Source organism: Apus apus, chromosome 5 (genome assembly GCF_020740795.1).
Source record: "Apus apus isolate bApuApu2 chromosome 5, bApuApu2.pri.cur, whole genome shotgun sequence".
In the NCBI taxonomy this organism is placed as follows: Eukaryota; Metazoa; Chordata; class Aves; order Apodiformes; family Apodidae; genus Apus; species Apus apus.
Window position 1 is genome coordinate 30,737,495 of NC_067286.1, and position 14,963 is coordinate 30,752,457.

Genomic DNA, 14,963 nt, shown 5'->3' on the forward strand with positions numbered 1-14,963 from the left:
ACATTACAAGTTGGACCTTTGGGATTATGTGGGCAGGTCACTTGTGGGAAGCAAGCTGCCATAGGCACAAGCAACACATTTCAGCTCTTTTGTGCACTCCTAGAATATCCCAAACTGTAAATGAGGGCTAAGTTTCAGTATATTTAGCTTGCTTTTTCCCTTCCAGCCCAATTATGGTACTATAGCTCAGGCTATTAATTTATATCTACTATTCTGTGTTTTGTAATTTTGTTCTACTTTAAAAGACTCTCCTTGTTTTCTTTTATTTCGAAGAACCTCGGATTTTTCCTTCAGAGGAAAAAAAATCTATTCTGCAGTTAGCTTGTAACAGCAGAGAGACTTTTACTTGTAGTGCCATCCTGGGAGCACCAAGGAGGCCTGAAAAGAAGGAGCAGCTCATACAACTCATGTCTATGTGGTTATTGTTCTCTAACCATCTTTCCTGATTATTTTTTTTGTGCTTGCTCAGAGGACAGAGAAGCTACTGGAAACAATTGACCAGTTGTACTTGGAATATGCCAAACGAGCTGCCCCTTTCAATAACTGGATGGAAGGGGCCATGGAGGACCTGCAGGACACCTTCATTGTTCACACCATTGAGGAGATTCAGGTACAGAGCAGTTATTTGTATCAGTCAGGCTGAGATAGAAGTCAGGGGCCTCCTTGATTTCTAGCAGTGCTGAATTTGTAGGCCTTTCTTTGGTCCTTTTTGTCTAGTGAGTGAGCCTTAACAAGAGAAGCAAAAAGGAGTATGTTTTTCCTTTATTTCCTCCAAAAACCTGGATCTGAATATATATGGGATATGCTCACACTATCCTATCTGGACACAAAGAACTGAAAGTGGATTTTTTAGTGTAACTCAAGTCTTATTAAATAAAGCCTGAAAGTTGAGAGGATCTTGTAGGGTTTTGTGGAGTTTTTTTAACCCATGTAAGCAAAGCTTAGTGCTACTCACAGGTTCTCCAGGTCAGTTGTCCCACGTAATGTGACATCCAGGTCTTTTGCTTCTATGTGAAAGGGTGTGACGTGAGGGCAGTTTTTGAGCTGCCACTTGGGTTTCAGTGCTGAGTTTAAGAAAAATCAGAATTGTCCACTTTGGGGATGGATTACCATTTGAAGCAAAAGCCCTCTTGCCTCCTGCAAGACAACAGACAGTAGCTCAGTTTTCCCCCTTCTGAAAGGGTGTTATGAAAGCAACTTGAGGTATCTACAGGTAATTTTCAGACCTTTGAGAGCAGGAATTGCTCTTCCCTGGTTGCAGTGGGGACTTCTATTTCTCCTGCTTATGGACTCATGAAAAGAATCCAAATCATCTCTTTGCAGGAATGGCTGACAACAACAGAGTCATCATGAGGCAGTGCATGGGAGACCAGTAGGGCACACTATGAAGCCAGAGAGGTGACAGGGTAGTGAAATAGCCCTGGGCTGGTACTGGCTGTCTTACTGAACTGCTACTTTTTTCTTCCACCCTTCCCTCGTGAACAAAAGAGTTCATTAAGCCTTTCACAATGCTGGACAAATCTGAACAGCATTTAAACACTTCCATCATCTCCTTGTGACTATTTGCAGAACCTTTCCCAGCCCCCAGATTTGCATTACATCTCTATTGCCACTGCAGCAGCTGTAGAGAAATGAGTCATGCTGTACAGAAGCAATTTTACAAGAAGTAATTGCAGTGTGTGTGTTGTAAGAGAGTGATGAATCATGCAGTTCACTTTTATTCCTTCATCTCTCCACACTGTTCCCTTGACTATCCCTGCACATGCCTCTCTGTCCCCCATTCGTTTTGTTGCCTCTTTCCCTGCATTTGCTTCCCTAGTCTTGATCTTCCAGGCTTCTGGGATGAAGCACCTTAAAGGCCTGTAGAAGCCATGGGAGATGAGCCAGAACCGACTGGCTTGTCAGCTGTCCACAAACTACCAGCAAGCATGCCCCTGCCATCGGTCCTTGGAGCACAGGCAGGGCACCACAGCAAGATGGAGAACAGAAAGGGTCTGCTGTGTTCAGGGAGAAGAAGCGGTTTTTCAGCAGCAGGAACGTTGCCTGTGCAAGTTTGCTGTTGGCTGGAAGACACCTAGTTCTAACTGCCTCTAATCAGACTGCATCTGACACCTATTATTCATCTGGAGTTATCTTAGCTGTAGAACTTGTACATACCTAGTAGGAAAAGAAAAACATGGCACAAGTTACACTAGTTAAGACATGACTGCTTTAAAGTAATGCTGGTATTCAGATCTTTTTCCCAAAGGGGCTGACAGGCAGTCACTGAGCAGCCAGTGTTGGAGAAACACTGTTGGAGAAATAGTTTCCCCTAAAAACTATGTGGGAGGAATAGCTTTCCCTAAATTATGAGCCACCATTTTTTGGGATCTGATGTCTGTCACTGGTCAACATAGGACAAAAACAGATGGGACTTCATGTCATTTAACTATTTAAAACAGCCTATTCAGTGATGCTGAGAGAATCTGAAAAGCACATTAGAGTAGCCTGCTTTGTATCCTGGGAATATGTGAGCTTTTGAAGTCACTTCTGCAGGGATACATTTACTGAAGAGGCTATTCAGTGTCTAATGCTCTTACCCTCACTTTGCTGCTGCCTCCCTTCTGCAGGGATTGACCACAGCCCATGAACAGTTCAAAGCCACTTTGCCAGATGCCGACAAGGAGCGACAGGCCATCCTGGGAATCCACAATGAAGTCTCAAAGATTGTCCAGACATACCATGTCAACATGGCAGGAACGAATCCTTACACTACGATCACCCCACATGAGATTAATGGCAAATGGGAACATGTGAGTTCTTTCCAGTCCTGCAAGTTAGTGTGGGAGGATGCCACTGCTCCATGACTGGGGGCCCAGGAAGTGGGTTATTAACTCTTCAGTTACCCTCTCATGCTTCCTGCTGAGCTTTTCATTTTAATCATTTGTTTTCAACTCAATTGCTGTGTGCATGGAAAGTGGAAGAGGTCTTTCATATAAATGCCTATGAGCTGTCAGATCCCTTTTACTTGCTGTTTTTATAATGAAAGATGCTAAATTTAAAGCTTTGAGGTTTTCAGTCCTCAGCTGACCTGGCAAGCAGGAACAGAGTAAGTCAGTATCCATTTCACCGTTCAACCCTTCAGATGTTTCATCTCCACTGCCAAGTTGTCTTCCCTTGCTGTAATCCTAAAAGAGCAGCTACTCTCTGTACCAGCTATGCTGATGGTTCTTGCTACCAAACAAGATCTGAACAAGGTCCTGCAATTCAGTTACCATGAGCCACCAAAACCCCAAGTAATGAATGGAAGCTGCTTCTGGTCTTCCATAGCCCAAGATGAATTTGCAGCATGCATCCTACTAGGGCAGATAAGATTCACATTCCATGAGCCTTCCCACTATGTCCTGAACCGTATGACTGCTCATTTTCAGTGCAAGCACCTGCTCTTCCCTTCCTTGCAGCAATTTCTACACTTACTATACATGTGCCTTTGTATGTATAGACTGCACACTTTGTTACTCTTTGGTGTAGGTGCGGCAGCTGGTTCCCAGAAGGGATCAAGCCCTGATGGAAGAACATGCTCGTCAGCAGCAAAACGAACGACTTCGTAAACAGTTTGGTGCACAGGCCAATGTCATTGGACCCTGGATCCAGACCAAGATGGAGGTAGTGATTTGTTCACTCTTTTTTCCTCTGTGATCTTCACTGATCTTCTTACCCTTTGTCTTTCTTGACCACTGTCACAGTCATTCTTCCTTCAGGCAAGAGAAACTTTCATAGAAAATATGGAGAATCTCAAGATTGAGATTGATTACTGAAATGCCGATACTTTTTTCCCCTTACTCTTTAGTATAGAGATTAAAAACATGACTTAAAAGGGGGGACAGTGGTATTTTAAGAGTTGTGTTTATATGCAGCAAGCTGAAGAACCTAAATCAAAAGCATATTTTGTGTAACTGCTTTCATGGCAATAGTCTTGATACACATGATAAAATAAATACAATTATCTTATCAAGCATCAACAGAGGAGGTATGTTTTTAAGGAAGATCTTCCCTCTTTAGGTAAGATTTCAGTTAAAGTAATTGGAGTTGATGAAATGGAAAAATGTGAAGCTATTGCTGTTGGCAGGAGCTGTAAAGAACAGAGTGATTGCAGAAGTATGTCTGTATGCAGGGACTAAGTGGCAGACAGTACATCAGAAGAAGATCTGGCTTGGTATATTACTAGCTTATGGACTGCAGTTTCCTTCTCTTTTTTTTGTATCCTTGTATTAGAATCATCTCATGTGACTCACCTCACTTGGAAAATGTTCAGGTCTCTGCTAAAATTTTTGCTGATACTGTCTCAGCTCATGTAAAATAACTGCTCCGTGAGATTGTTTTTGTTTTGAATTGTTATCCTGTGTGAGCATGAAATAGCTGCAATAAACGTCAAGCATCTTGAGGCTTGTCCTTCCAACGGGGTCTAACTCCTCTGGCTTTACTAATGCAGGAGATTGGCCGGATTTCAATAGAGATGCATGGGACCCTGGAGGACCAGCTCAACCACTTGCGGCAGTACGAGAAGAGCATTGTGAATTACAAACCAAAGATTGACCAGCTGGAAGGAGACCACCAACAGATCCAGGAAGCGCTTATCTTTGACAACAAGCACACCAACTACACTATGGAGGTAAAAGTTTTGGCAGCAGATCAGCCAGCCTCATCTGCTGTGGCCCATTAGCCTCAGCCACATTTAGCTCTGGCAACAGGTGTTGGTTCTCAGGAACATGGAGAGCTTGACAATGTGGCCACACATGCAACAACATGTCACTGAGTAATTTTTTCTGCCTTGCTGTATTTCATGCCAACTCATTCCAATATACTTCCAAATATAGACAATAGAAATAACCTGAAAGAGATCAACAGTGTTGCCTGAAAGGCTGGCTAGTCTCATTTCTCCTTCCATCTGATTGTGGCAGTCTATTAGCTGGGATTAGAAAGACCTAGGGAGTGCTAGTGATTCTGAGCTGCCACAGCCTGGCAGAAGAAAAAAGTCCAACAACAGCTTTTTAAAATCAGAGTCTGGCTTTCTGTTGTCAATGTGAGGTTTCTTGGAAGCAAACTGAGTTCAACATGAGTACAGCAGAACACAGACGGGCTTTGAAACTTGTAATTTTGGTTTCTGTCCAGCTCTCCATTAAGAAATGGCAGAGGCAATGGAGCACCAGTGTCTTCTAAGGACTGTGGTTTATTTATTTTCTTGGTAAGGAGAGTTTTCTGCCCAACTAAGTCCTAGAAGCACTGGGTTTGATTCTCATTTGTGTTAAATGAGAATGTTGCCCAGTGTGTTGCTCTGACAAGGCAAAGGAACTTTGCAATAGGACCGAGACTTTCTTAATGTCAGAAATTGACTTCTTCAATGTTTTTTCTTCAGTCAGAGTTCAGGATTTAAACATCTGGTTGGCTTACATTGCAGATGAGAAGGAAGCTTTTCTGAGCAAATGAACTTCTGCCTTGGCCTCCAGATAATTTAATTTGCAACAAGTAGTGCATTTGACCCACTGCTCAGAGACAGAAGAGCTACTTTTTAATTTTAAATTGTCCTGTCCTCTTTTTCCAGCATATCCGAGTGGGCTGGGAGCAGTTACTAACAACAATTGCTAGAACCATCAATGAAGTGGAAAACCAGATTCTGACCCGTGATGCCAAAGGAATCAGCCAGGAACAGATGAATGAGTTCCGGGCTTCTTTCAACCATTTTGACAGGGTAAGTCAGTGCTGACTGCAGCTTGGGAAGCTACAAGGTTCCATGTAGACTGTTCAGTGCAATAAACAACAGTAACTTTGATAAAACTTGATCAGTAGAAGATGCTTAATTCTTAAAAATGCCGCTCCTGTGGAGCAGTTATTCCTGTGAAGGCTGCTAAGTGATCATTAGGCTGGGAGCAGAAGTAAATCTTCACAGGAAACTGTTAAGTTTCCTGGTAAAGCTAAAGTATGGAAAATTTTGAAGGCTTATTTAGGAAGTTAGACTTCTACCCCATCTTCTCCAGAGAGCAGTTTATTATATTGATTTATAAAATTCTTTGGAGCAGCTGCCCTCCACTCTGACATACTGTCACATAAACCTATACTGAAGAAACCAGTACTGCTCTTGTATGGAGCAAACAGGTTCTATGCACACCATGCCACTGCATGAGCCATTAACCCTGATGTAAAGCCTGCCTTGCCTTACTGTGGAAATCCATGCCAGGGCACTGACAGGTACAATAAGGAAGAAATTCCTTAAGGGAAATTCTCCTAATCTCAGTTTGCCAGCCTGTCTGCAGCTCTTCCTTCTACAACCTGAATCACAAGGGTGTCATGCAGAGAAGCAGAGACAGGAGCCCAAGACTTAAACCCGCTCCATTATCAACCACTTCAGTGTTGTCTGGAAATCTGCAAGCAGCCTGCAGAGATGCTAAGTCAGTGATGGAAATCTGGGTTGCTCTCCATCACTTGGTGCAACAGCTAGAGTTTTTTAAAAGTCTCCAGAGAACAGGGCTGCAGCCAGGCCCCAGAGATTGGCAACACTTTCTGACTGCTAAGCACTGGCTATTTCAGCCTTTCTCTAGATGCCTAAGAGAAATAAAAACCATAGTTTCTTTAATTAGGAGTAAAGACCCATAAAGCTCTGTAGATTTTATATTTTGACCTTCATATCATTTGCCCCTTCCTTCACAACAGTCTGAATGATAATGCAGAGAGAATGTGGATTTCCTGTCTTCGACTGTGTGTTTAACTTATGAAGGCTGAACATGGACTTTAAAAGCTGATTTTTTGAGGGGAGTTGCTTGGAATTGGCCCCACCAGCCTGCCTTGTAGGTTCCTTGATTTGGCCAGAGACAGTGGCAGCAGGCAGGGGCTCTTCAGTGCTTGGGGGGTTGTCAAGAGCTAAAATTTTGCAGGCTGGATGGGTATTATCAGTTCCTGTGGTAGGTTGTGTATAGTTTGGTGGGTACATCCAGACACTGGGGGAGCAGGGGAATGGGCAAAGGGAAGAGCAGCTGCCGAGCCGTGTACTGCTGCACTGCACAGCACTGCTGTTTGCAGAGGTGAGCACTTGAAATAGCTTTACCAGTCAAAGCTCCACCTCATGTGCAGGTCTCATAAATACAGCCATAACGCTGCTCCTCTGAGCTTCAGCTGTTTTTCCTTGTCTGTTTCTGGGATGCCCTGACAGCCAAGCTTCCTTGGGTGTGTCGCCAAACATACCTGCCCTCACCTACTCCTTTAGGGGGACTTTTGACTAGAAGATTAAGGCAATGCTTCCCACCACCTCTGCCTGCTTACCTGCACTCCGGGTTACTAGTGAAACACAGGGCTTCTGGCACTATGGATAACAAGCAGTGATGCAAGTAATTTACTTTGGAGATGGAGATCTTGAAGCTTCTGAGCATCAGCTGTTTTTGTCATTCAAATGCTCTCAAGATGTGACGAGCTCTTTGAGAAGGAACTGTTCCAAGAGCAATTTTAGCACATCCTGAAATGTCATTGTGATATCTAACGTTGTGCACTTTTTATTTTTCTTCCCTGTCTTTCTATCTGCATGTCATTCTTCCTCTCCCTCCTCACCCACTGCATGGTGCACCCGTTTGTTGTCCTTCCACCTCCCTTTGCTCTCCTGTGTGTCTCCCTTCCTTCTGCCCATCACCGTCACCCCACTGGCACTGCATGTCCTGCTGCCTGGCACACCGCATAACCAGGACCACTCCGGCACACTTGGCCCTGAGGAATTCAAAGCCTGTCTCATCAGCTTGGGTTACGATATTGGAAACGATGCACAGGTACTGACTGCTAGTGGTGAACACAGCCAGATGTTAAACTGGAAAAATAACAGTTTTTTCCTTTCTTTTCTTGTTTGTCTTAATCCGTTGTTGCTGTTCTTTTTTTTTTGACTACATGTGTATCACTCTTCTATACTATTTCCTCTCTAAATGTACTTTGTTATTTCTTCTTAATTCCCTAATTGTTTTTCTTGAGAGAATTCCTTTTTTGTCTTCAAACTATTCTGTGTCACTTGACATTCCTTTTCCTGTCCATACCTCAAATCTGTCTTGCTTGATGTCTTCATTGTTTATTTTCATTATTATGTTCCTTGTGTGTGAATTATTCCATGTCCAAAACCACCTTTGTTTTGTCATGGTTTCACAAACTACCTTTCCTCTATTGTTTTTCATTGTCCTGTAAATCCATCTGTCTCTTCCCGTCTGAATTGCATTCTTTGTAATGTCTTCTGTGAGTTCATTTCTCCCTGGACTGGTCTCCCTTTTCTCTCTTGGCTTTTTCCATCTTTGCATCATTCCCTGTAGAAGAAGACTGGAATGATGGATTGTGAAGATTTCCGAGCCTGCCTTATCTCCATGGGTTACAATATGGTAATGTAGAGCCCTCTGTCACTCCTGTTCAAAGTGATGCTTGTAGGCATCTTCAAAAATACAGGGAGAATGTGTAGTGAATCAAGGTAAATACAGCCTTATTTTCCAGAATTATCAGCTATAGATGTTAAATCTAGTGTTAGTTATTCATGTAAAATTCTTGTCTCGCAGTAGTAGCTGAAGGAAAAAATGGAAATCATTGTCTAATTCCTGTGTATTTCAAATAAGAATTATATTTATCAAACTGTGTAGCTGCAAGTGGAAGAAACAATAAAATTCCTCGTATTGGTATCCATGCTCTGCACAGCACACACAGCCCTCCCCAGCCCTAAGTGTCAGTTGAACTTATCTGGAAATACACACAACCTGATTTCCAAATACACTCAAACCCTGCTTCTCTCATTCCAACCATTTATTTCACATCTCTTTTCCTGTCCAGGTAAGTAGGTTCAAGTTCCAGTCATCCTCCCCATGGCTTTTTCCCTACCTGAATACCTGTCTATTCTGAACAGTAACATGTGGCACCTTGAGAGGCACAATAACTAATAGTAGAAGCTTCACCAAAGACTGATGCTCATCAAAGGGCAGAAGAGTGTAGTGCAAAGTTATTAGCTGTTCTCTCAGTATCTTTGCTCCTGATGTCAGGCAAAAAAGTATTCATCTTAATCATCAGCCCAGTATGCATACGGAGTGCACTGTAGTGTGCCAAGCCACGGTAACATTTGATTAGATACCTTAATTACTCTTGAAGGTATACTCTTTAGTTGTGTTAGAAGAGCCTGCTCCCAGGAAAAGACTCAGCTCTGCACTGCCTTCCTCCTTATCTGGGGAGAAAGGAGTCCCAGAGATGAGAACAGATGATCTTCTGTTTATATGAAAAAAAAAGAAAAAAAGAAAAATGAAGAAAAAAAGCAGAAAACTACACTGCAAGGGCTTGGCTTCTGTAGCAAACTTCTCTGTAGGATCTTCCCCATAAAGGATACTTCCCTGGGCCACTCCAGATATGCAAGTCCTTCTTTTCAAAGCCTCTCTGTTTAAGATGAACCAGCTAATACTAAAGACCCCAGAGAGGTTTATTCTGGTGGTTTCTGTTCTAGCAGCTGAAGAGCACTGTAAAAGCTCTCATTTAGTAAAAGAAAGCAAAAGGATTTGAAGAATGCAGATCTCAAAATATTGCTGCAGTTATCTAGTGTGACATGTATTACAGAGAAATTTGCATCTCCCCCTGAAGTATGTGTGATTCTGTTTACTGATAGGAGCATTGTCCTAGAGCTAGTTGGAGCTGGATGTTACACTAGGCCACAGCTGAAAGATTTTATTCTGAAGGACAAATGAGTGAGAACCATTTGTACGTAAGAGCAAGCGAAAAAAAAGAATATCCTGATTAAAAGAAAACCACAGAAGTGGCTTCTATTTGGCTTTGTTTTTCTAGCTGTGAGTTGTTCTGCTGAACAGTTTCTCCCAACTTTCCTAGCATTGCTGCCCAAATGTCCAGGCTGACATGACTCTCTTGTTCTCCAGGGAGAGGCAGAGTTTGCCCGCATCATGAGCATCGTGGACCCTAACCGCTTGGGTGTAGTGACGTTCCAGGCCTTCATCGACTTCATGTCCCGGGAAACAGCAGATACAGACACTGCTGATCAGGTTATGGCTTCCTTCAAGATCCTGGCTGGAGATAAGGTCAGGCTCCATGCATTCCTTTCCTGCATCTGTTTTGCTTTCCTTTTTCTCTCTTGTCTCCAGAGAGAAGATGTCAAGGGAAGCACTCTCTGGCATGGAGGGTATTTTCACAGGAACATGCTGCAGTGCTGGAGGAGTACAAGGCTGAAGTGTGGGTTAATGAGCAGCCTGACTAGGCACTTGAAAGTCCTGTTCAGCTGTCAGTCAGAACTGTGCTGCCCACTCTTGCTTTAAAATTTTAATTAAGAGCTTGGTTGCAATTTGTTATGTTAAAATGTATTAACAAATTAAACACATTGTTCTTGGTTAGTCTTTATTTATTACTGACAGCTGTAAACTTGAGATGATCTTTCTCAGATACGCATGTCTCAGTTGTTATACGATCAATAGTAGATTTTCACTGAGGATGTGCTGTATCTGCAAGAGGAGCATCTTTTAATCTTAGACATTGATCAGAAGTAGGAAAATACACAGGATAATACTAAAAGTATTAATTTTCTAAATTTCCATCACCGGTTGAACCAGCTGATAAAATTATGTAATCTTATTTTTCTTATATAAGAATTTCCACTTATCCTTTAGGTAATTGAACAAATAATATGTAGATGTATTATTAATATGTATATTTTTTCTAATTATTGTATTAGTCTCACTTGAAATGTGAGATACCATTTCTCAGATTGTTAATGAGTTACCCTCAAAACCAGTACTGGTTTCCATGTTTCAGTAATAATCTTTTCATAATCTGTAATGTAGAAACCCATGATACCTGTCCTTCAGGCATCTGCCTGACTGAAGCCAGTGTTATTGTCTTTCAAGGCCTGAAAATTCCACATTACTCAGATAAGTTAATCACTGAATAAATAGGTGCTTTTGAATACAGTATTACTTATTCCCTTGTTTACTCTGTAAAGTATGTTAAATATACTTGTCAGTGTTTAATATGCTCTAGTGACTATAACATGAATCAGACAGTATTTTATTATGAAGAAAAATACCTCTTACTCCAATCATTAAATGGAAAGGCAGAGGGGGGAAAAAAGAATAAAAAGTCACAGGAAGAGAGAGAGAGGTGGTGTGAAACCTGAACCATTGTTCCAAATGCCCGTGAGTCAGTTAGCTAAAGACAACATACTGGTTAGCAAACAGGCAGCTACTGTTACCTACTGCCTGGAGAGAAGCCAAGCTACCTCACCTCCGCTCAGTGAGTTTCCAGAAGCTGAATTTACATGAGGAGTTTTGCTTGCTTATTAAAAACATCTGCTGTGAAAGGCAAGGATTGTTAGGGTAACTGTGGAAGCAATACCAAGTGTTTGCTTGTCTGCTCTCTGCATTGGTGCCACGAACCAGAGCTAGTGGGAACGGCTCCTTTCCTTGCTCTGAGGAGAGGGAACGGCAATTCCCAAGCAGCACAAGCAGCTGTTACCTCCTGCCAGTGAGAGACAGAATCCAAATTACATTTCTTCTTCCTCCCATTTACTTTCAGCAGGACCTCCACTGTCAACAGGAAGGTGCAGTCTTACACTAATACCTTGCCTTACCTCCAGGTCCTTTCTTTAGGTGCACCAGCATCCCTTCTGAAAAAACAATCTTTCCCTCTTTTATAAAAACCTTTCTTGGACAAGTGGTAGGAAGAGTGACTGCGTTTCCTCCCACAGTGTATGTGCAGAGAGCACCTCGTGTGGGTGCACAGTAGTAGTCTAGTTCTTGGGGTCTTGTCCTTCTCTGCTGCCCAGGGTTGTCCCTCTGAGGCAGGTCGGTATTTTGAAAGTAACAATGGCCTTGTTGTTTGTCTTCACTGCAGAACTACATCACTGTGGATGAATTGCGGCGGGAGCTGCCTCCTGATCAGGCTGAATATTGCATTGCTAGAATGGCACCCTACAGTGGCCGTGATGCTGTACCCGGTGCCCTGGACTACATGTCCTTCTCCACGGCACTCTACGGCGAAAGTGACCTTTAACTTTTTCCTGTCCCACCACACGCTCCCTCCCCTCTCCCCTGTCCGACACACCCTTCTTTCTCTTTGCAAAGCAGCCTCTGCTCCGCTCTTTTTTGTGTTTCCCTGTTTTGCTTCAGATAACAGATCACATTTTTAAGTGGGGGGGGAGGGGGGGGACGAACATTGACCTGGCACCGCCTACCTTGCCCTTGAAATGACAGTTTACAAAATTATTTTGTGCAAAAAAAGTTAGGTTTTAAAAAGAACAGACATATTTTATTATATAAAAAGGTATTTTTCTCCACCAGATTGAAACTTAAAAAGAAAATGTTAAAATATTGCACCAAATATTTTTTGTTCTGACATAGAAAGTCAAGCACAATGTTACATTCCATCCTTTTCAAAAAGAACCAAACAACAGCAAAGCACCACTTGTTCTGTTACCTTTTACATTTGCATATGTCTCTTTTATCACGTTTATCCTGGGAGGGGGGAAGGCACACAAGTGCATGTGTTTGCTGGTTCACTCATTTCATGAAAATATTTTATGATAAACTTTTGAAATTGCTGTGTTTTCTAGGGAAAAAAATAATGTACACAGCTCATGTTTTCATATTTAATTAAAAAAATACAATATGCCTCTTATGTTTTATCAGTGCACAACTTTTTTTTGTTGCTGAGAGTTGTCTGGTTTCAGAACATGAAGCTTGAGAGTGGATAACTTTGATATTGCTTGTCACAAACCATATTAAAAATTTCTTGTTATAACAAATCTAGACTTTATTCATTTGTATAGTAAAACTCTTTAATCCTATTTAGTTAAAACAACAAAGAGAATCCAAAATTAATGGGTTTTTTTAAATTGAAATTATAATACTTGAAAGGTAAACTTGCCTCCCCCTTAACCTTTTCATTCTTGAATGATGATGGAATTTTCACAGCTTTCTGACCACTTCAAATTAATTACATAATTTTTAACCATCCCTGATACACCCACATCTCTTGGAACAATACTCTTATTACTTACAAAATAGCACAAAATTAGTTACTGGAACTGTGCAAACAACCAACCACCATAATTTCAGCCAGCTATGAAAAACACCTCCGCTGTTCCCATGCTCAGCACTGAAATATCTCACTGCTTTTGGTATCATTGTTGATGAGTGCTGGGGTTGAGGTGAAGCTGACATTCATCTGTTGTAACCTATGATACTGAACAGCCTGGAGGGGTCGATATGAATTGTCAGTAATGCAGGACTTGAAGCCTCATCACTATTTAATCTGCTTGCAGGCTCCTCTATAGGCCCATTTTCATCGTGTGTCAGTGCTATGTTGCTCCAAATGGGACTGCCCTCTTCAAAGATAGAGTGCTGATTCCATTACCATGTTTTAATGTACATAACAAAGGTTATCTGAAAACTAAAACAGCAGAGAGGATGACTACAGGCAGGAGCAGATAATCTATACTGAAGTTTGCCTCAGAGCACCCATTGCCCTTGCTTTGGTAACCCTCTTTTCCACAGTAGCTGCCCTGTGCTCAGTTTGCTGTGCCTGCAAAAGGACATTTGCATTGCCAAGTTGAGGTTCTCTGTGCGTTGTACCCATTGATACACTTAATTGATACAAGTCCATGCTTGGAGGGTCCAGAAGTCTTTACAAACCCCTTTTGCTGAGCTGTTATAGTGTCGCACTCTGTGACCAAGTTTCACACAAAACCCCAGAGAGAAAATGGGTGGCTTATCCCTGCTTCCACCACATATTGTGGGCTCCAGCCTTGCACTGCACTGCATCCTTTGTTGAAGCTGAGGTGTTAAAAGCACCAGAAAAGCTTTGCCTGTAATTCCAAGTAGTTTGAATAGAGTTAAAGAAATATTTGTAGGAGGTGTGTCTAAAAGTTTAGGCCTATGCACTGGTATTTTTTCCGCTTAGGTGCCTTTGTCAAACTGGCTAGAGCTTAAGAAACCTGGTCTTTCCCTCTGTAGATACAGTCTCCCCACTCCCACCCCACCCAAGGAGGAGCACTAGGGTGCTGCAACATATTCGCCTTCCTCATAAGCAGCACAAGGTGTATCTTGCAATCGTGTGGCCTAACAATCTCTAGCACTTAGTATGCTGAGATATTAAACCAGCTTTTTGTATTAGGCTCATGGTTTTGCAGCTAACATGCTGTTCTTCAGCCAAGCCCTGACATCAGCCTCGATGAAATCCGTCTCTGGAAGCAGCTGTTCACAGCTCAGTGACTGCCATGTCCCCTGCCAAGAACAGAAAAAGTGGACAATCCGCTTCCAGCTCACATCTCCCATTCAGAGGTGAACTGCTTTCATCAGTTTACCATACGCAATATTTTCAGTTTCACAGAAACTGAAATGATGATTTCCCAATAAATGAACCATTTTCCTTTCGTGGCTATTGACATCTTTCCAAAAGCCTCTCAAATCTATCTTGTGACTGTTCCATGTCTTCAATGCTGCCAGCATCTGGTTTTGGAGCAGAGAAGCAGAGCCAGGAGTCTTAAGAAGACAATGAAAAGAAACTGGTCTGCAACCTTGTATGAACTTGGTTTCTAAGAAGTCTTCATATATCCACAGAGCACCAATCTAGCCAAATCAGACTGGTTTTATCAAGGAAATAACAGAGGGCGAGGGATAGAGGGTGACTAATGGCTGGGAAAAGGAATAGCTCAAACTAAAATGACTGTTAAGGAACCAGAGTGGAGGTAAGATTTTCAGACCATAACAAGAAAATTATTTGTATTACTTGCACTGCAGAAGCTGGGGTAGGACAGATTCCCCCCACCCTTGTAGTAGCCAAGCACTACGAAAGCTTAATCCTGTTAAACTGTTGAGGTAACTCTGGCTACTGAAAGAGTTGCTACTGTGTAAACCCTTAAGATCCACTGCATTAGCTCCTAAGCTGCTGGGAAAGTCTTAGCACAATAAACCTAGATTAACAAAGCATAGGGT

General features: G+C 42.2%; 1 protein-coding gene across 6 annotated transcripts in view; it reads left to right on the forward strand.

Annotated features, from left to right (window-relative positions):
- Positions 1 to 12,772, forward strand: part of ACTN1 (actinin alpha 1) — an 89,716-nt gene extending 76,944 nt beyond the window's left edge. For 2 of the 6 annotated variants that reach the window (XM_051621102.1, XM_051621103.1), the window contains exons 14-22: positions 470 to 610; positions 2,610 to 2,792; positions 3,511 to 3,645; positions 4,472 to 4,651; positions 5,582 to 5,728; positions 7,707 to 7,787; positions 8,313 to 8,378; positions 9,900 to 10,058; positions 11,863 to 12,772. In XM_051621102.1, the coding sequence (XP_051477062.1) occupies positions 470 to 610; positions 2,610 to 2,792; positions 3,511 to 3,645; positions 4,472 to 4,651; positions 5,582 to 5,728; positions 7,707 to 7,787; positions 8,313 to 8,378; positions 9,900 to 10,058; positions 11,863 to 12,021 (1,251 nt within the window). In that variant the 3' untranslated portion in view covers positions 12,022 to 12,772. The remainder of the gene's footprint in view (positions 1 to 469; positions 611 to 2,609; positions 2,793 to 3,510; positions 3,646 to 4,471; positions 4,652 to 5,581; positions 5,729 to 7,706; positions 7,788 to 8,312; positions 8,379 to 9,899; positions 10,059 to 11,862) is intronic. The other 4 variants (XM_051621104.1, XM_051621105.1, XM_051621106.1 and 1 more) reach the window with 2 other exon arrangements.
- The last annotated feature ends 2,191 nt before the right edge of the window (positions 12,773 to 14,963 follow it).